This window comes from Euprymna scolopes, chromosome 33 (genome assembly GCF_053919585.1).
Source record: "Euprymna scolopes isolate OS-2025 chromosome 33, ASM5391958v1, whole genome shotgun sequence".
In the NCBI taxonomy this organism is placed as follows: domain Eukaryota; kingdom Metazoa; phylum Mollusca; class Cephalopoda; order Sepiida; family Sepiolidae; genus Euprymna; species Euprymna scolopes.
This window is the reverse complement of record NC_136514.1, coordinates 10,133,691-10,156,190: the sequence shown is the minus strand read 5'-3', so window position 1 is coordinate 10,156,190 and position 22,500 is coordinate 10,133,691. Positions and strand designations below refer to the sequence as shown.

At 33.3% G+C, this 22,500-nt stretch overlaps 1 protein-coding gene across 39 annotated transcripts in view; it reads right to left on the bottom strand.

Annotated features, from left to right (window-relative positions):
* LOC145258136 (poly(rC)-binding protein 3-like) overlaps positions 1 to 22,500 on the bottom strand; it is a 572,684-nt gene that overhangs the window by 248,578 nt on the left and 301,606 nt on the right. For all 39 annotated transcript variants that reach the window (XM_080115905.1, XM_080115923.1, XM_080115891.1 and 36 more), the window contains 2 exons: positions 11,050 to 11,204; positions 1,483 to 1,506 (listed from right to left, as the gene is read on the bottom strand). In XM_080115905.1, coding sequence (XP_079972031.1) covers positions 1,483 to 1,506; positions 11,050 to 11,148 — 123 coding nt within the window. In that variant the 5' untranslated portion in view covers positions 11,149 to 11,204. The remainder of the gene's footprint in view (positions 1 to 1,482; positions 1,507 to 11,049; positions 11,205 to 22,500) is intronic.

Here is a 22,500-nt window from a genome sequence, read left to right as displayed (position 1 = left end):
AGGAAATGCACCTCCTCTGAATAAACTCGCACGCAATGGTGTACCGGCAACCTGCTGCAATATATCTTCCTGAACCTGCATGGCAAGCACATGTTTGCTGCAGCGAATGGTGACAGCTGAAGTGTGTGTGACAAAGTTGTGCCTCGTGGATCACCTAAAAACTTTGTAGCTAGGTCTTGCTCAATCCTACTCGTATCCAAGTTCTGCCAACGATCAAAACATTTATATGTATATATATATTTTTTTTTATTATTACATTTTCACCCCAAACAAGGCGCATTGCCACTTTGGTGTTGGGGGCTACTATTAGGGGCAGCAACTACTGGGGCACTATGTTAGGATTTGGGCAGCAAGATGTCGGTTCATGTTGCACACATTATATATATATACATATATATATATATATATATATATATATGACAGGTGTTTCATCATTATACGAATCATCAGCAGGACTGAAACTAGCGATATTCAAAACCAGGACTCTAAAAGAACAGAGAGAGAAATAGGAGAGCAAGAGAAAAAGCGGAGAGAGGAGGAAACTGACAAAAAAAAAATTGAAGAGAGGGAAAAGAAGAGGGCAAGAAAAGTAGAGAAAAAGGAGAGGGAAAAGGAAGAGAAATATAGGGGAAAACGAAGAAAAGAGACGAGAGAAAGAGTAGATTAGAGTGAAGAAACGAGGAAGGAAGCAGGGAATAGAGTAAAATAGAAAAATAGAGTATATTATGACATCACAATGAATTCTGAAATCCTTTGTTGTTTGAAAAGTGTTTTTTTTTTTTTGTCAGTTGATTTTGTTACAGTTTTAATTCATTTTTTTAAATATTTTTGCGACACATAAAAATATTGTAAATGAAAATGCTTTTGTAAATAATTATAGAATTGTTTCAAATCATATTAGACGTTCCCGAAACTACCAATAAACAAACGTAATTTTAACATATTTAATTTATATTCCCGATCGGTTCAAGGCTCAAAGTGTATAAATTATAGCAAAATTACCAGCAGGGCAGAGGTCGTCTAGTATACATAGATATTGAATAGACTTTGGAATTCCCTCCCGGACCCCTGTTTCCCTGATTTTACTAAAATGCAGAAGTTCAAGTGTAATGTGAATAGACATCTCCCTGCCCAACTCCCTACATAGTATTCCTGCAAATCTGGTCCCAAATAGTAGCACTTAATAATAATAATAAAATAATCAATATTAATTGATTTTAAAACTAAATTCTATAGGCCTCAAGTGCGTTTTTACGTTTGAGAAAATATATGCACATTTAACATCTGTTTTTACGATAATCAGGTAAAAGTAACTTTTTAATTAAATATTTAGAGATGTATACAGAATCAGATTCGGTAATTGTATCGGAATTAGGAAAAATATTGGAATCGTCTCATAACTACCAAATATCTATATGTAGTACCGTATACCAACGTTGACCCAACGGATCAGGAGTTTGTCTAGTATCAAATGATACTCACCTTTCCAATTATACTTCCCACTTCCTGGAAAATAAAAAAATAAAATAAAATAAATATTGGCAAAAAAAAAAAATTCATTGATTCAAAAAAATCTTTGTCACTAGGACACTTAACAGGGACATTCTTCTTTTTAGTAACAAGTTCACAACAAAAACAAATAGTCACAAGTTATAGTAATTCGAAGATGATGCTCATATTTACACAGTAAAAAAAAATTGAAAGTACAGAATAGTTAACACTCAAAATCACATAAAAAATACATACTTTATATAAAACGCATCAGAACGAAATTCTATCTCAAACCATTTGGAAACGATTTATACTGTTTGTTTTTTTTTGTTTTTTTATTTCATATGATTTTTTTCCGGTAAAATCTTTTTTCTTTCTTTATTTTTCATTTAATCAAAAATCGCTCCAGCCAAGGCATAAAACTATTTAATGTAAGGAGTTATAAAAAAATAAACTACTACTTCTGGGTCAGAAAGTAGCCAGCGATAAATGTTAGATGGATAAGTTCCGATCCGGAGAATAGCAGTTATTTCTTCTTTGTCAGAAACATCGCTCATGGAATGTGAGGACTAAAGGACAAAATAGGGGAAGCAGGAGTGACAAGGTTGCTGAAAGTAAACCCAAAGTCCACTTTCTACTATTCGAACATTATGTTCCTATTTACTTGCCTCCCCACGAGGGCAGAGTTAGACACAAGGTCGATTTTTAATGTGGAGAAAATACAGCTCCCCTAAAAGGGGCACTCTGGATAGAAACAAAAATAAAAATTACTTCAATCTAGAAGGATTTCTCCTCCACTAATCGAGGTCAGAAAGGTAAAGTATAGTATCAGAACAGATACTACACTTTGCTTCTAGCCGAAAATTATGTTTACGCAAGGCAACATCGAAATATCTAGTTAATGACGTAAACCTTCTGGAAATTTGACCCAATATTATTATCAGCAAGAATTCAATAGCAAACAGCTGTTGCGAGAACGTAAAATGATTTGTAATAGTAATTGAAAAAAGTGGAGAGTATTAGAAATCTGGAGATTTTGTTGTCACTCAGATCCCAGAGAAATCATCATCAATATGGTTGTGTTCAATATGGTTGTGTTCAAGTCTAACGTAAATAAGTTCTTGATGAGCCGTTCCATATAAGTTATCAAATTTACCGAATTTTCAATACTAATGATTACTATATTTTCCAATTTCTACTGTACACTCTTTAACCCTTATCCTTGAGTGACCTTTTGGCCTTGATAATGTGATGCCTATGTAAAAAAAGAAAGAAAAAAATCATCATCAGTTGAACGTCCGTTTTACATACTGGCATGTGTTATACAGCTTTAGGAAATTGACTTCAAAATTAACCTGTCTCTGGCCAGGTTTTATTTATCCCTCTTTCTTTCATGTCCTGTTTTTATCACTTCCTCCCATGTTTTACTCGGTCTTCCTCTGTGAACTAGACCTGTTACTTCAACTGTTCTACATACACTGATCAAAGAATTCTCACTGATTATTTCTACTTAGGCATACCATCAATTCTTCTGCACACCTCTCCGTATACTATCCAGATTAAATCTTCCTCTGAGGTCATCAGATCTAAGCTTCTCTTAAAAACTCACATTACACATTCATTGTATCACTTTCATATCATTTTTCTCGACGCAACACGTGTCCTCAATCATTGCTGGCCCGGTTTCACTTCCATACATCATCACCCTGCACACATATGCTTGATAAACTCTTCTTGATTGACAGTGGTAACGCTCTGCTGGTTTGTAATGGCAGAATTTCCTTAAACTTACTATATGCACTCCTAACATTTCCAATCACACTGGCACCTGCTCAACCCTGTGCTCCAATGCAACAGAACTTCACAGCAACTTTAATAGCTTTGCCATTCAAATATACTTCCTATACTTTGTCATACTTCCTATATATATGTGTATACTTCCTATACTTGCCATTCAAATATACTTCCTTCGCGTTTAAAATTTCATCGATCTTTACTGTCTTACACTTCTTGCATAAAAACGAGTCAACCTCTTATTCGGATTCTCAGACTACAGTCCTCATCTTGAGTATGAAAATAACACTCAAGCTCATCTTGAGTATGAAAATAACACTCAAGCTCATCTTGAGTATGAAAATAACACTCAAGCTCATCTTGAGTATTAAAATAACACTCAATCTCATCTTGAGTATTAAAATAACACTCAATCTCATCTTGAGTATGAAAATAACACTCAATCTAATAAATAATCATAGTAATCGTTAGTAGTGTAGTAGTTGTTGAATTGGATTACTTAAAGGGAACTGCTCATCAAGAACTTGTTTACATTGGACTTGACGATGACCATATTGTAGTCAGCTGGAAAGCAGGCAAACGGAAGACAGTTCCACAGGTGTACAATTCTAAGAAAGAAGCTTTGTTCATGGAATCTACATTTAGGTTTAGGCACAGAGCACAGATAAAGAGTGGGGGAGATTATAGTGGTGTTTTTAGCTAGACGAGTGTTTCTGCCAAGTAATCCTCTGGCTTTCCTCAGGTGGTTAACCATGCTGGGATAGGAATGCTGAGTCTTTAACTGTATCCAGTAATTACTGCCTTCCATAGTTGTTGTTGTTGTCTCGCCACGTTTTAGCCGACTAATCCTCTGAACTGCTTTGTGTAGGATTGAAACCGCTATCTTCAGATAATGCACATCTAGAACTGCAGAGATTCCAATGCCTCTATCCACTGTGCCAAATACACAAATTATGAAGCCTCATCTCAAAAAATTCCAAAAAATAAAAATGATAATAAAACATTATGAATGATAATCTAAAAAAATAACTGCAATGCAACCTTAAACTTCAGGAAAAGTATAACTTTACAACTGAATTTTACCAAGAACTCTATCCACTAGGCCGCAGATCTTTGTAGACTTCCCCCAGCGTTTTAAATAAAGGTTTCTGTTTGAAATTCTGTGCAGATTCCTGAGCTTGACAGTAAGAAAGTCGGAGCTTACATCGACCGGAACATTGTGAAAATAACACTCAAGATGAGAACAGTAGTCCGAAGAATCCAAATAATACGAATAACCAATCCTCATCTCAAAAATTCAGAAACGTAGTTATCCTCTCTCAAACTACTAGTGATTCTACTGAACTTGTTGTGCACTCAAGCGACCTGTTTTTATCAGTGACCAATCACTGGTCATGTTTCGTTGGGAATAAATAATTCCATTTCCGGTTTAGTATTACAAACATAATGTAAATCAAAGACTTATTTGATGGTTACATCTTCAAAGAAAACTACAAAAGTTTTGAAATTGACTAATTAGAATGACTAAAATATGAAAACTGCTTAACTGCTCAAGTGCTAAGGATAGATCAGAAACCAGTATTCAAGACTTGCGGCCATTTATTCGACTTGCGAAATAAAAATGAAATACGGTTGACAACAAATTTATTTAGCCTTCAACTCCTAATTTAAAAAAAGTATGTCTGTCTTTTGGATTATTGAAAAAGAAAATGGGGTCTTATTAATATAGAGCAGGGTTTCTCAACCCTTTTCGGCAAACGCCCCACCCTAGAACACTCGGATATCTACCTCCCCCTACCTACATGCATCCTTTCATAATAATATTAGTAGTAGTCGTAGTATACAATTAAAGTGAAAATAAGTATTGGATATGCATATAGTTTATTCAGCACTAGCAGTTCAGCCCCGCTTTGCTCGGGCCCTATGTACTGTAAATAACAGTATGTGCATATATATATATATATATATATATATATATATATATATATATATATATATATATATATATATATATATATGAACAAATGATTAATAAAATATGTTAAAAGACATCTTGAAAAGGAACTCTGCCTTTTGGATGATTTTGGACCATTTGGAATTTATCCAGTGGATTGAAATTTTAAATTCGACCGTTTTGGATTTTACCATTTTTGGATTTTTACCCTTCACCGGACTATCCATTCATGTGAAATCTTTTTATTATTTTTCTTTTGCCTCCTGTTCCCCTTACCTCACCCTTCTTTTAACCAAGTAAGATCTTTGACTTACTTGTAGTTTCATTTAATACTTTTATATGCAAAATCCGATCCCGCATTTTGCTAATTCCTGCCCTCTGATGAGAAGGAGAGTATTTCTTCGAAACTCCGTGGATTAAGGACTATCCACTTATCTTGTGCTTCCTTTTTTAAATTTAAATATGTTTTTAACTCTTTTTCAAGATGTCTTTTAACATATTTTATTAATCATTTGTTCATATTATAAGCTCTATTTCCTTTTCGGTTTTATTGAGCTTTTTATATCTGGCTGAGTTTATTTTACTTGTAAATATTAACTCTTTAATATTTATAATATATTTTAAGTTTACCATTTTGATTACCTTAGTAAACTTATTGTAACTTTTATTTTATATATATATATATATATATATATATATATTGGAATTTTAGATGTAGTTAACGTGGACATGAGTCAAACTTTTATATATATATATATATATATATATATATATATATATTAAAAAGTTTGACTCATGTCCACGTTACCTACATCTAAAATTCCAATTAGACTCAAAATTGGCGGAGGAGTTTGATAGAGTCTGCAAGAGTTAACTCTTTCAACTTTGACCTCTTGGCAGCAAAAATTTCGCCCAAAAACTGATTAAAAAGCTTGCCGCATGTAAAGGTTAAGAGGTCAAAATTGGGGTCAAAGTTTTAAAAGATTTGACCTCTGCGGTCTCTTCCAACTTTTCTCTATGGTAGTTAAGGAGGCCTATTATATAGAAAGGCATTAGCGTATATATTTACACTTTTTAATATATACATATGCGCATGAACTTATGCACAGTACATAGGGTCCGGACAACGCCGGGCGGCTTGCTAGTTTAAGAATAAAAGTATAAACTTCTATTCGATTGGCCTCTGGCGACACAGATCGACAGACTATGCCAAGCAGAATAGATTAACATGATAGATAAATAAGCTACACTGAATTTAGTTTTAATCACCTCAGCTAATCAGCTCACACCTGTTCTTTCTGCATCGCTTCTGTCAATAGACGAACAAGAATATTCTTACAATAACAAAAACACAATCAACAATATTTCATCTGAAGCTTTATACTAATAAAATCCTCATCCTATCAAAGATGATTACGTTAATTCATGACCCTTGACAATGCCTTTCTGAATTGTGTATGTATTACACCATCGAAAACACGTTCAGAATATATAATCTCATTTATTGCCTGCGTTTATTAAACAAGTAGCGGAGGGGGGGCGGCCTTGCCCGGTCGTAAAATACGCTAAAATATGATATTTTAATTTTTCCAGATTTCGTATATCTATACTCCTATAAGTTTGGAACTAGCAACAAAATCCAGCCTCTTCACTGTAGAGATCCCCAGATGCCAGAATACCTTCTACTCTCATTGCTTCTTGCCTCAAAGCTCTTGCCTTTGCAAGTCCTTTACCATCATGCAAAAATTTAAAACTAATATATAAAAGGCTGTTTGTCTGTCTCCATATTTTCAAACTATCTCCTCCGAAACTAACAGTCGCAGAGCGCTGCTAGGGGTCTCAAATGATTGGATTTTTTATGGGCTGTTCTTTTATCGATCTTTAGCCGGTTGAAATAGTTTTTAAGGGGTCAAAAATGGATCAAAATTTTAAAAATCGTTATACATTTTGTACATTCATCTTAGTTCATTTTTAATTTTTAATCAGTTCATATGCGTGTCACGTTGGTACAGTGGTAACGTCACCAGCTTTGAATGCTACAGTTTCGATTCTAGCTGATGGCACCCAAATCTTTTTCTATTTATTTTTGAAATCACAACTATAATAAAATATACTAAATCTGAACAAATTAAAATATCATATTTAAGCGTATTTTATGACCGGGCAAAGCCGAATCCCCTCCCCCTCTAGTGTAATACAAACAAACACTCATGTTATTTGGACTACTGTTCTTATCTGGAGTTTTATTCGCACAACATTTCGGCTGATGTAATCTTGCTGAACTGAGAAATCTTTTTGTCAAGGGATCGTTATGTAAAGATTAACATGGTCATTGTCTGGAATTCTCATGTCTTCAGGAATGTGTTCTTTTTTAATTTTCTTCAAGCTGGGGATGGAGCATCCTACCAGATGCCAAACATTCACCTGCTAACTCAGATATTCCAACCGACGGATCCTTTTTAGTGCAATTGTTTGAATCTGTCTTGCACTTGGTTCACCGGGTATATTTGCCAGGTAGTTTTTGAAATTCTTTTTCATGAGTTCAAGTTGCTCCTATAATTACTGGAATGATAGAGATCTTCCAAAGATTCCAGTTTCTTTTCATGCCATGTGTTCAGAAATGTGTTTAAAAATGTGTTCAGAAATATGTTTATAAATGTGTTTAAAAATGTGTTCAGAAATGAGTTTCTTTTTTTTTTCCATTTTTCTTCTAGAGGGTGGGACATCTAACCAGATGTCTAACATTTACCTCTATTTTAGTGAGTCCAACCAAAAGATCTTTTTAGGATTCTAGCATTCCACACTTGCACTTGGTTCACAGGGTATACTTGCTAAATACTTTTGAAGTTTTTTTTGTTTTCTTTTTCATAAGATTTGATAGAGTTCAAAATAGACTTCGTAGCCTCGTAGGAGATGTCCTTTTCTCTTCCTTGCAACCTCTATCTCGCAGAAGAGATGTTGCGAGTTTGTCTCTGATGTATCGTTATTTTCATGGAAAGTGTTCGACTGAGCTTCAGTCTATAGTCCCCCCTCGCCAAACTTTCACAAGAAACACTCGTCTTGCTTAAAACACTATCAATAATTCCCCCCACTCTTTATCTGTGCCTAAACCCAAACGTAGATTCCATGAACAAAGCTTCTTTCTTAGAACTGCACGCCGGTGGAATTGTCTTCCATTTTCCTGCTTTCCGGCTGACTACAATATGGTTGTCTTCACGTCTAACGTAAATAAGTTCTTGATGAACCGTTCCATATAAGTTATCAAATTTACCAAATTTTCATTACTAATGATTACTATATTGTCCAATTTCTACTGTACACTCTTTAACCCTTATCCTTGAGTGGCCTCTTGGCCTTGATAATGTGGTGATGCCTATGTAAAAAAAAAAAAATCCCAGTCGCTTGTATTCAAAAATGTGTTCAGAAATGTGTTCTTTAAAAGAGCGTCATTCTTGTGACTAAACATTACATCTTTTAAAACATGAAAATGCATGCACCACGCACACAAAAAAAAAAGAGTTATCTGTTAAAAACATTTGCGTTCAAAAAAAACAAAAGTTAAAAGAAATGGCACTTAATGCCGCACATTTTCAAGTGTCACTCCTACAAAATCAGAATTATTTAGACAAGAGCATACTAAAGCAAATTACCAGACGCTTATAAAACATCAAACAAAATGACATTTAAACCTGCCACCTCTCAAATATTAATACAAATGCCTAAAACTAATAAACAAGCATTTGATCATTAAGGACCTTTTACATAAAATTGTAAAAAAAAAAAAAAATCCCTAACAGATTAGTTATGCTTGGGTTAATAACAGGAACAGTTCAATGAATCCTAGCAACTGGAAATTCAAGAAATGCGGGTATATTTTACAATTTGCAGCGATTCAAAAAATTGTTTTAAAAAACAAATAAATGTTACCAAAGGCAATATAAGTAATGTTGAGCAGTACACGAGCACAAGGAAAAATGGCCACAATGTATGCAGTCATTTTTTTTCTTGTGCTCGTGCACCATTTGACATTACTTGTTTTTCGAGCTGAATAAACAGTTTGCATTAAGTAAAAACACTAAAAACTTATCCAGTTAGGTAGAAGAGTAACATATCTTGCCTTTGGTAATATTTATTTGTTATATATTTTAATTTTTTACCAATTTTTTGAATTGCTGTAGATTGTAAAATATACACATAAATTCTTATATTTACAAATGAAACTATAGCGGAAAATTACAGTATAAACATTGTCGTTTACGATAGTTATTTCCAAACGTTGAAAATGTTACATCCAAACTTTTTTTTCTGAAAAACGGAAACACAGATATTACAATTACAGAAATTTTATTTTATTTTTTCTGAGACTTAAACTAAAATACCGAACAGCTATATGAAAACGTTAGTCACTCACAAAGAAAAAAAATTAACAGCAATAATTTTCTCATTCGTTTTATGCAGGGCTAGCAGTATTAAACAATTTGTATTTAATGAACAGACAGACCAATAAAATTTCTATTTATTAGTCTTGAGGGATTAATCGGAATCAAAATTGAAGATCGGAAAAATCAGAACATTTTGATGTACCAGAATCGGTATCAGAATCAGGAAAATTTGTGCACAGATTCCGATGCCAATAACGATTCCTATAATTATCTGTTTTTATTTGATTTTGCTTTTAAGAAAATCTTCCACTGCTGGTAGTAATAATACAATAAATATTTATCGATTTCAACTTCCAGTAAAGATAAAATCTATAGATAATCCCACCACTACAAGTTTATTTCTACATTTGAGAAAATATTTGCATATTTAACATGTTTTTACGATAATGGAGACAAAATAACAATTTCATAGTTAAATATTTAGAGATTTATAAAGAATCAGAATCAGTAATTACATTGTAATCGGGAATTTAGTATGAAATCAGTAATTGTATTGGAATCAGGCATCAGATAATTGTATTGGAATCAGGAATTTTGTATGGAATCAGTAATTGTATTGAAATTGGGGAATGTAGTATGAAATCGGTAATTGTATCGGAATCGGAAAAAATATTGGAATTGTCCCATTACTATTATTCATAGAAGATTTTGTCAGTCACTTATAAAATAATAAACTAAATGGAATTCTAAAACTGTCACCTCTCAAATATTAATAAAAGATATGTTTTTCTAACGCTAATGTATAAACATTTCGTTATTAAGAACCGTTTATATAAAAAGGTTATATAGAAATGCTCGAAAAGGTTGTTACTAATCCGCTAACAACATAAACATAATTTATGCTAACAAGTGCAAGATTATATAATAATATGCTAAAGTAATTTCATGTTCGTACGTATATAACATAGTGCAGATGCATGGATGCAAATGCATGCGAGGTGACGTCACTAGTGGGGAAAAAATTAATATAAAAAAGAAGAGAATGATTACGAGGGAAACAAGATAACGTTCGAGATCATGGAGGAGATGAGATAATATTCGAGATCATGTGAGAGATGTGGATGATGTTCGCGATCATGTGCAAGGCGTGAAGGACGCTCGAGAAGACAATCGTGTGAGGGACATCACAGTGGTAAAGAGAAAATGAGAAATGTTGCTACAAAAAACAAACGAGTTGGAGTTATTTCCTATTCTTTGTCTTGATCTCCTTTTCGACTGATACTGCACACAACGTGTGTGGGTACGTGGAAAGCTTTACATACATTATCATCCTGCACGGCTGTTTTTGTTTTAAAGATGGAGTTACCCGATTGCAGAAGATGCAATACAAAACGAACAAAAATGCAGTCAAAAAGAAATGGCACTTACTTTCCCTTGCATTACCATACGGACAGTGAGAATCGCGGCTGTCTGGATCGAGCATGGACTGTTATCATTTTGCTGCACCATTTTTTTATCTGTTGCCATGACAGTCAAAAACTACCTTTTTAAAATTGTTGGCACCGTGGCTTCAGTTTCTTAGACTGTAAAAAACAGAAAAAAAAAAATACTTTTTAATATTTTGCAAATATCACCGTTGAAACAACATTTTTTGAAACAACATTTTACTTTCACTTTTGATTTTACAACGTGTCTCGAGGTATGATGACGAAAAAGATAAGAAAAAAGACACAAACTAATTCTACTCGTGAACAAGGCGTTTGTGTTATGTGCAGGCTGTCTAAAATTACAGATTAAAAACAAAATACAGAAAATAGTACTATTTTCTGTAGTTTTTATTTTTTATTTTTTTACGCAGTGATCACGACTTATCAAGGCCCAGAAGCCACTCAGGGATAAGGGTTATTGCAAGTACATTACGTTAGTGTGGAGATTTGATGAAGTGTTTACTTAAGGGGGTGGTTCATTAGGAATTTGTTAACATTGGACTTGAAGACATCCAAGTTGTAGTCCGGAGGGAAGCAGGCAGACGGAACAGAGTTCCACAGGCGTGCAGTTCTAAGAAAGAAGCTTTGTTCATGGAATCCGCGTTTTGATTTAGACACAGATATAGAGTGAGGGAAATTTTTCACAGTGGATTCAGCTAGACGGGTGTTTTTCATGAAAGATTGGCGAGGGGGGACCAGAGATTGGAGTTCAGACGAGCACCTGCCATGGAAATAACGATAAAACAAGGATAGGCTTGCAACGTCTCTTCTGTGGGAGAGAGGTTGCAGGGTAGAGAAAAGGGCATCCCCCACTAAGCCACGAAGTCTATTTTGTACTCTGTCAAGGCAGGATAGGCTGTTTTTAGCAGCTCCTCCCCAGATATGGCAACAGTATTCCATCCTTTAACCTGTAATTTTGCACATAACACAAATTTTTTTTTAATCATGTTATGGAATCTTTTACTTCTTCTCTTCGATTAAGTATGGAGTCTATGACTCCATGTATAATAGTAGTACTTGCAGTTGCAAAAATAAATTACTTTTCTATAACTATAACCAGATTTATAACCATATGTAATGTTTTAGTAGAACTCCTACGGCCCTTAAGCTTTCTTTTTAGTTCTTATTTAAAAATATTCTGTTTTCTAAGAAGTGTAAGAAACTTGATTTTAATAGTACTCTTAAAGGCCTCCTTATTTTTAATTAGTGCTTGCAGTAGTGCTCTGGAGGCCTCCTGAGTTTTATTTTTTTCACTCATCACTTAAAAAAATGCCTTCTCAAGACAATAAAAACAATATCATCTTAAACTCACTTTTTATTTGGAACATTTTTTTCTCTTACTCTTCAAGGGCCAAGTGGTAGTATATATTAGGTTGGTGCAAAAATAATGTCGTTTTTTTGAAGTTCACCTATATATAAAAAGACGATATTATTGTTGCTCCAACTTAATCTCTCTGTCTCTCTCTCTCTCTCTCTCTCTATATATATATATATATATATATATATATATATATATATATATATGCAATACGTTCATTAACCAATGGTCTTGGATACGACCTTAAACTATATCCAGTGGTGCAGGCTTTGGGGGGTGTGGAGCCACCCTTTAATTACCATTGCTCCCAGGTCCACTCTGACCCAGAGTGGTAGTACCTGTTAGGGTCCCAACTATGAGTTAAATAGAAACCGACATGAAAACAACAAATATATTCTATTAAAAAATTTTTCTTCAAAATCTTTAGATTCAGCATTAAATAACCCGAAAAGGGTTGATAAGCTGTAAAACAAAAATAACCAACCAACCATTAACCAAAACATGTTGAAAAAAAAAAACAATCAACAACTATCTAACTCAGGGGCTTAGTATAACATTTATATTTTTATTCGTCAGAGTTTTCTTTAATATGTGCCTGATGATAAGGGTTCAATCCTTGATCGAGTCATATCAAAGGCATTTAAAAAAAAAATAGTACATGATGCCCCCTTGCTAAACATTCAGTATTATAAGGTGAAGATTAAGAGTAAATGAAGTAATCCCGGAAAAAGAAGATGTAGGAGCTAATATAAAGGTAGCCTTCAGGTCGCCCTTAACTATGGTCGAACACTTATCTCCATTATGAATAAAAATGAACATTAGCAATGGTTCTAACGAGATCATCGCTGTAGTATTAAAGACTGTTTTATTCAGTAGAGGTGTCAACAATTACAATATATATATATATATATATATATATATATATATATATATATATATATATATGCACATAAGCCTGAAGAGTCCTAGAGTGGCTGAAACGTGGAATATTCAGTGTAGCTTAATCGCCATATATATTTTATAACTTATTAACTAGCTCTACCTACGTATTAAGCACTTTTGAAGTAAATACTTAAAGTTTATGCATAAATTTATACTTTCGTATATTAATTTTATGTGAGTAAATTAAGTAGTTATATATCGCCACCTCTTTGCAGGTTAAGCACTGTCATAAGTGAACTTACTAGTTTTCATTAGCGATAATACAAAGATATCTGTAAATGAATAGAGAACTCTCGGGTGACTGTTTTTGCTTCTATAAACATGAAGATTTTCCTTCTTGATAATCGTCATTTATAAATGGCACAACAAAAAAAAGAAAGAAATATAATTCTAAAAGGGTTAACGTAAACACTTTGCTGCATTTTCAATGTAGATGCGATCGGCGGAAGTGTACATTTGTCCTGTATGTCTGCAGAGATTTGAAACGATCATAAGATCATAAGATAAGCTCTTTTAAATATGCATTATTGTTATAAAACTATCTAAAAGGATAATGAGCACTCTGCATGCGCAAAATCTACTGTCTTGGTTTGACTGCTGATTTGGAAGAGTTGATTTTCCATGTTATGCGATTATACTCCCGTCGACGTATGAGGTCCGTTACAACAACTTAGTTGTTTGTAAATTTGATTTGTTTACAATGGTGACGGCTATGTGCAGATAGATCAGGAAAAACAGTTTCTTTTTCATCTTGTTTATCGCGTGTGGAATGATGCCACAAAGAAAAAAAACTGTAACTATCCTGATGAAGACATGATTACGTCGAAAAGTTCGATTTATAAACGAATAAATGTTTGTTTATTTTTAAAAATTTGCGTTGAATTGGCTTACTAAACTTACATTTTAAATTATATATATATATATATATATATATATATATAAATATATATATATTTCTGTAGAAATATATTTTCTTATACATCAATCCTTATTTAAGAAGCTCAATGTAATTACAGAGCAATATAGAGAATAAATGACAAAAAGTTATATTCCAAAATTCATGATGTTGACTATCTTATAATTTATTCCTTTAATTCTGTTGACTTATACAATTCTTGGCAGCATCTGTGTCGTAGCGCAAAAATCAATCAATTATTATATCAATCAGTGAATCTATTTTGCCCTTAATTCATCAGAAGAAATAGCAACAATCAATCCGTCAAAAGGAATTGAAATGTGATTTGACATGGTAAAAATCCGAAAATTGGAAGAGAAGCTGCAGATACCTTTATAGTTTTCCATTACGCCATATTGAATTTTTTCAATATGGCGTAATGGAAAAAAAAAACATTAATTACGAAACTAAAGCTACAGACACACACACACATACATATATATAAAATGATACTCAACTTTTCAATTATACTTCAGATATAAAATATAAAAATACATACATATATATACATGCACACACACACACACATATATATATATATATATATATATATATATATATATATATATATATACATACAGACTTATATAAATGGAAATTCTGAGTTAAATTATTCAATGAAAATTTTTGATCTGTTCTGAATTTTTGGGGCTAAAAAGAAAAAAGACCTTTTCTGCATGGAATTCTGTCGTCTGTCATGAATGATTTTTTACGAAAAATAAAAAATCTTGCCGATGAAAGTGTATGGCCCGTCGCGAAAAAATAACATTTTTTGATGAAAATTATGTCGTTTGCATTAAAATTTATTGTTTGAAAAATAAGTGCAAATTATTATTAAATGTTTTTTTAAGTGAATGGCTCATTGCAGGAAATGTTAGCAAAATAGATAGATAGATAGATAGATAGATAGATAGATACATACAGACAGACAGACAGACATATACACTTTCAGGGTGGAACGATAAAATGATATCCTTAGAAAAGACGACATGATTCCATGAAACCAGTTTTCTTTTTTTGTTGTTGCAGACATCTGCATAGTCTGCAACAAAATCTACTAGTTGTGTATGAATCACAAAAGCGATATGAGCCTTTTATCATGTCTGAAAATGGCACAATGTTCAACAAGCAAGATCAGAGAAGTGCCTCTGTACAAATGCTCTCTACCGATCCAAGTTATGACAACAGGACCATTGCCAGCACCCTCAAAATGCATCGCTGGATTGTCATGAATAACAGGAACGTGCTCAGAGTGATAAAAACAAAGTTTCCAGCCATGGTTCTGGTCTTTGGTGTGGTTTCATGTGAGATCTATATCATGCCACCTAACATCTTTTAAATTGGCTTTAAAGTCAACACCAAAGTGTACCTGGATGTGCTTCCTCTCCCAACCTGAACCAGCTGGACTACTTCGTTTGATCATACATCACCATCGTGACCTCCCAGAACACTAAAGTAAGCCTGACTGCCTGCTGTCATCCACTGAATATTCGCTGAGCTTCTGCCGGTACTTGTGGTAAAGGCATGCTCCCAGTCATGAACCTGGGGCGATGATTAAGGCTGAAGGCAGCTACATTAAACAGATGTCAGTTACCTGAATTGATTTTTGCAATAAAAGTTTTAAAATAAAGTAGTTTTGTTTTCTTTAGGGCGACACTTTTATCATTCCACTCTGTATGTGCGTATATACATATATACATGGTGCTAGTTGGCCGTTCACCCCGTGTCTGTGTGTGTGTGTATATGTATATATATATATATATATATATATATATATACACACACACACACACGTGTTGAATATTGTATATATATATATATATAGATATATATATACACACACACACACACAAATACAGAGGTCAACGGCCAACTAGCACCATGTGTGTCTGTGTGTGTTGGGTTGGAGAGGACTCCCGTAAGCCGTGATGAAGGCAACCATTCTAGGAGAAGCAAATCTCGGATCTAAAAAACCATAAAGCGGGAGACCAGTACCCGCATTAAGCTGGTCTGCAGTTTAATTTGTTGCTGGCTATCTTGCTCTTGCTTGTTGCTGGATCTCAACATTTTGAACCGAGAGAGAGACTTAGCTGTCGTACAAAGCTAAGACTCTGTAACATCATCTGTGTATAAATACTCCCTCAGGCATTTGTCTATAAAAGTGGTCCTGTGGCGATGGAAAAGTTGTGATGCATGGAGGCTTGAATTGCTGGAAGCATGTAATAATTGATCTCAATGACCATCTTCAGTGTCATGCCTGCTTGAGCGTGTGAATTCACAGGTAGGACTAAAAAAAAGTCATTTTTTGGGCTCATGGCCTTTAAGTGTCTGAGGGAGTGGCACTCGTCTGACAAAACGTTGCAATCTTCATATATATAATAAAAAAGAATGTCATTAAAAGTAGTAAAAGGAATTAATCCTAATATTGTAAATACAACACTGGTAAATTAAAAAATATATCCATTTTGAATTTGGAGACAGGTCGAATCTCACAGGTCAGGAAGACATTTTTATAACCATGAATAAGTTAGGCAAATTAATTATGAGCAGGTCACGAGATTGAATATCTGGACCATTTTTTTTTTTTTTTTTTGGTGATTAAGGGAGATGGTGTTTGATCAACACTGCTGGGGAGTCATGATTTAATATACTGTTTTGTTTTAAAATCCCCCAAACAGTGTTTCATATAAACAACTGAATTCGAGAGAACAAGTTGATGCAGTGATTGCAGGTGATTAAACGACTTACTGACTAAATAGTTTTCCAATGAATGATGAAAAATATAAAAATTAAATAAGTTTTTATATATATATATATATATATATATATATATATATATAGTAAGTTATAAAATGTATATGGCGATTAAGCTACACTGAACATTCCGCATAGCTTAATCGGCATATACATTTTATAACTTACTAACTAGCTCTACCTACGTATTGAGCACTTTTAAAGTAAATACTTAAAGTTTACGCATAAATCTATACTTTCGTATATTAATTTTATGTGAGTAAATTAAGTAGTTATATATATATATATATATATATATATAGTTTTAAAGGTTAAAAAATTCCAAGACTATATATATATATATATATATATAATTTATATAATATATAATATATATAATTTATATTATAATTTTCTTCAACAATGCTTCAAGCAAACGACAACCTACTTATACCCATCAGTCTCGGCTAGACAAAGTTTGCACTCATGAAGAACACTCTTCCGCTGTCTTCTCTTGAAAAAGGACTAATAAGTCTGAAATATATTGAGATCTATAACACCATTGGATACAACAGAAAAAAAAAATTACTGTTGTTTAAAGTTTTACTCTATATAAAAAAAAAATTTAAAAAAACTCGCATTGTTCTTGGCTTTAATTTTACCTTATATATATATATATAATGTGAGCCAAAAGTAGATAGAACAGCATTTTAAATAGGTTATATTAATGCAATTCTTTATTATAACCCTAACCTTAACCTGTTCACCTATTTTTGGCTCACTCTCTTTTCGTGCATATACTTTTCATAAAATAACCGTTTGTTTTTGCATAATGAAACACATCTGTAAAAAATGTACGGACATTTTAACATGCTGGAGGAGTTGTTTTGCATGAAAAATAAAATATTTGGATCTCAGATTGTAATTATGCTCTTATTCTTTTATATGTTCTTTGTTATTATATTCAACATACGTTGAGCTTCTGAACAAAAACGATTTGGTATCCACAAGGAGTAAACTATAATAGAAAAAACAAGTTTTACCAAAACAACATATCTATATATATATATATATTAGAACCCTGGAATACGGCATTAAAAATTACTAACAAAATACAGTTCAGTATATAATACACATGTATATATTCAAATAACATTATAAATAACAAATACTGCAACCAGAGGCCGGAAAACTATTGTATTCCACATCGTGACATGAAAAAAACGTATCCTAGGGCTACCGTATCCCAGGGTTCTAACATATATATATATACATATATATATATATATATATATATATATATATATATATATACACCTTACTTTATATACATACATGACTTAATATAAATAAAGATATTATTATATAAGGATATTTTCAATATAAGAATACTATGTTACTAGCAAGACCTGTGGAAATTCCACAGCGGCATCTTTCATATATAATATATTGCTGTTGGGCATTCTGTTGATGCTTAGTGTGAATGGGGACCCCGCAATATTATTGCAGCTTTTTGTTAAAACTGCAAAAGTATTTAATAATCTAGTTAATGTAGTGTCAGAATAAATCTGGTTATTACGGTTTATCTCTATTATCCTTATAGGAGTCTGTGACAATTGTATGGACGCCTGACACGAACTGAAACCATACGCTATCATACATTCTTTAAACAGAACAGATACTACCCTTGGATCCTAGCCAGAATACCAAGAAGATATATTTTAGTTTCACGTATGGCCCAAAGCGACGTCATTCCTTTCTTAAATTATTATTTTTTTTTTTGGACCCTGTGTCATTAGTGATCGGGAGATCCTATTTATTAAAAAGAAGGGGAGAATGTGATAACATACTACAGATACTAAATTAGCGTATCTATATACTAATTTAATGTTCGTTGTATGTTATCACCTTCTATCCTCCTTTTTTTGGGAAACCGTGACACGTAGGTATTACGTACATTAAAGGTACTACGGTATTAATATATAGATATTATTATGTTGATAAGAAAAAAGATTTTTTTTAAAAAACGTACGAAACTTAATAATGATGGACTAATGGTTCTGTTATTCATATTATTTTGATTCATCGGACTACTGTTCTAATCCTGAGTGTGATTTTCACAACGTTTCGGTCGATATAAACTCCGACCTTCTTCAGGTCTATCCGCAAGGACCCATAGCGCAGTGGTTAGAGTACTTGAAAAAATCAATTGTTAAAAGTGATATTCTCCTGAAGGTTGAAGGTTCAATCCTCAACGTGTGCCATCGAAAATTACAATTACGAATTACTTAGGATATCTATCCAGTCATGGCTGACGGAACAAGAGCATGCTACCCCTGCGAAGAAAATAAAGGGTTCCGCTCGAAATTCCATCCAAATTCCAGAGTTCAACAGAAATATTCCCTAATTCGACATGATACACCTGAAGAAGGTCGGAGGTTACATAGACCTAAACGTTGTGAAAATCACACTCAAGATGAGAACAATAGTCCGATGAATCCAAATGATATGAATAACCAATCCTCATCTCAAAAATTCAGAACCGTAATGGTTAAGTTGTTTGCTAACGGGTCAGGAGAACGAGGTTCAATCGTAAAGGATGCTAATGGGTCAGGAGAACGAGGTTCAATCGTAAAGGATGCTAATGGGTCAGGAGAACAAGGTTCAATCGTAAAGGATGCTAATGGGTCAGGAGAACAAGGTTCAATCGTAAAGGATTCAAAAATGTACTTAATAACTGCTTGTTAAACACTCCAAATTATAAGATAAGGATCAAGTGTAAGATGATCAATCTACGAAAAGGAGTGACATCCTCCCCTACCTCTCAGTGCCGTAGTCAATTAAAACAAGTGTCTGGATCCGTCTCAACATACAGTTGATCCAGTTAATTTATTCAATTTAGTTTTATAAACGTGTTCACTTTTTTTTTTTAATATTTATTATGCTCGTTATAGGATTTGAATGTTTTATTTTAATGAAAAAAAGAAAAGAAAAAGGCTTTACGGTAGCAGAACATTCTTTGATATGTTTAACCTTAATCCGTTTAACCAAGATTATGTTTGATTGGGAGAGAAAAGTAAAGATATTTAGGCGATTGGTCCGCATTGAACGCTAATCTCTTTGTCAAGGCTTTAACTTAAGTGTGAATTAGATAAACCAGATTATCCCCGTGTTTAGCATAATCTACACGTCCTTATTAATGTCATTAATATTAGATATGACGAGGTCAGGGTTATCGAAAGAGGTTTCAAACAATTGGAAACAGATTTTAGTAGAGTGATGTTTTTATTTATTTTTAATTTTCTTCCTTTAAAGATTGCAATGCTGGGTATGGAGCAGCCAACATTGCTCTGCTTTTTATTGAAACCAACCGAGAGCTCTTTTTAGTATCCTCGCTGTTCCCTTAAGTACAATTGTCTGGATCTCTTTTGCACTTGGTTCATGAGAAATATTAGTTAGGTAGGACTTCAGGTTCTTCATAAGCCCTGTGGCATCTATAATAACTGGTATGATTGATATCTCCTTAAGATTCCAGTTTCTTTTCATATCATACATGAGACCTTGATATTTGGTCTGTTTCCCTCTTTCAGCTCTGTTCAGACTTCCATCATTAGGGACACTCACTTCAACCAAGGTTACCATTCTTCCTGACTTTTTGCATTTAACTATGTCAGGTTTCACGGCAGCATTTTCAAGGTAGCTGGCTATAGGTATTACATGGTCGTAATGTATGATATATAAGTCATTTTCAACTGTTCTTTCAGGTTGATGTTCCCAGAACTTGCTGCTACACCGGATGTTTATTGTTTTACAGATGGTCCAGCGGAGGTACTTACATACTCCATCATGTCTCGGTGTATAGTAGCCGTCCCCTAAAAGAATCTTGCAACTTGATATCAGATGACTCACACTATAAGAATAGGATCCTCATACTTAACTCAGTGCCAAAAAACATTTAAGAAATCATGCACATTTTCTTGGACGGAGAAAATAAACAAGTGTATGTTGAAAATTCTTAAGAAATCTCTCATAATAATGTAAATAGATGGTTAATTAAACCAACTAAATGGCAATAGTAGAAATCTGCTTAAACGTAGAAATAGACATAATAAAAATATGTAATAAAAGAAGGTTAGAGTAAGGCAAAGTTTAAATCTTACTAATTAGCGCTAATCATCGAACACAAATCAATAGATTTGATCATTAGTTTCATATAAAATAAACATAAGTATAAGCATTCTGGATTTGACCGTTATCAATATTATCTAATTTTTTTTTTTTTTTTTACATAGGCATTACCACTTATCAAGGCCCAGAGACCACTTGAGGATAAGAGTTAAGAGTGTACAGTAGCCAATTGAACAATAGAGTAATCGTTAGTAATGGAAATTCAGTAAATTTGTTAACTTAAGTGGAACGGCTCATCAAGAACTTGTTTACGTTGGACTTGAAGACAATCCGATTGTAGTCAGCTGGAAAGCAGGAAAACTGAAGACAGTTCCACAGGCTTGCACTTCTAAGAAAGAAGCTTTGTTCATCGAATCTACGTTTAGGTTTAGGCACAGATAAAGAGTGTGGGAGGGGACTTATTGATAGTGTTTTAAGCAAGACGAGTGTTTCTTGTGAAAGTTTGGCGAGGGGGGACCATAGATTGAAGCTCAGTCGAACACTTGCCATGAAAATAACGATAAAGCAGAGACAAACTCGCACCATCTCTTCTGTGAGATAGAGGTTGCAGAGAAGAGAAAAGGATATCTCCTACGAGGCTACGAAGTCTATTTTGAACTCTATCAAGGCAGGACAAGTCCTTTCTAGCAGCTCCTGCCCAAATGTAAATAAGTAAATAAATATTGACTAATTATAAATAATAAATTAATAGAATATTAAAAAAGATATTTTTTATGTTAATTATACGAACGAGCGGGACCTGGGGAAATTCCACAGGGGACTCATTTCCATGTAATATATTGATGTTGGCATTCTGTAGATGTTGAGCGTAAATAAAGAGGCTTTGATATTATTGTAGCATTTTTGTTAAAACTGCAAAAGTATTTGTCTAAGCTAGCACAAACGCCCGGTAAAGCCCGGCCTTAAAGTACGCTTAAATATGATATTTTAATTCTTGCAGATTTTGTATATATTATTATAGAGTTAATGTTCTATTGATTTTTATATATTATAAAGTTGCAATTTCAAAAATAAAAAAAAAACATATCCATATGACTTGGCTGCATTAGCTTGAATCGAAACCGAAATAAAACTTATGATATATATATATATATATATATATATAAGTTCCTTCAGGCATAACCGAAACCAATTCTTTGTAAAATTATTTATGACAAAAAATAGAACATAACGATTAAATAACCCGGATGTAAGCGTGGCATACAAAAGAACACACATGCTGCCTTAGTAATACATAGATAGGACTTAAATTTATT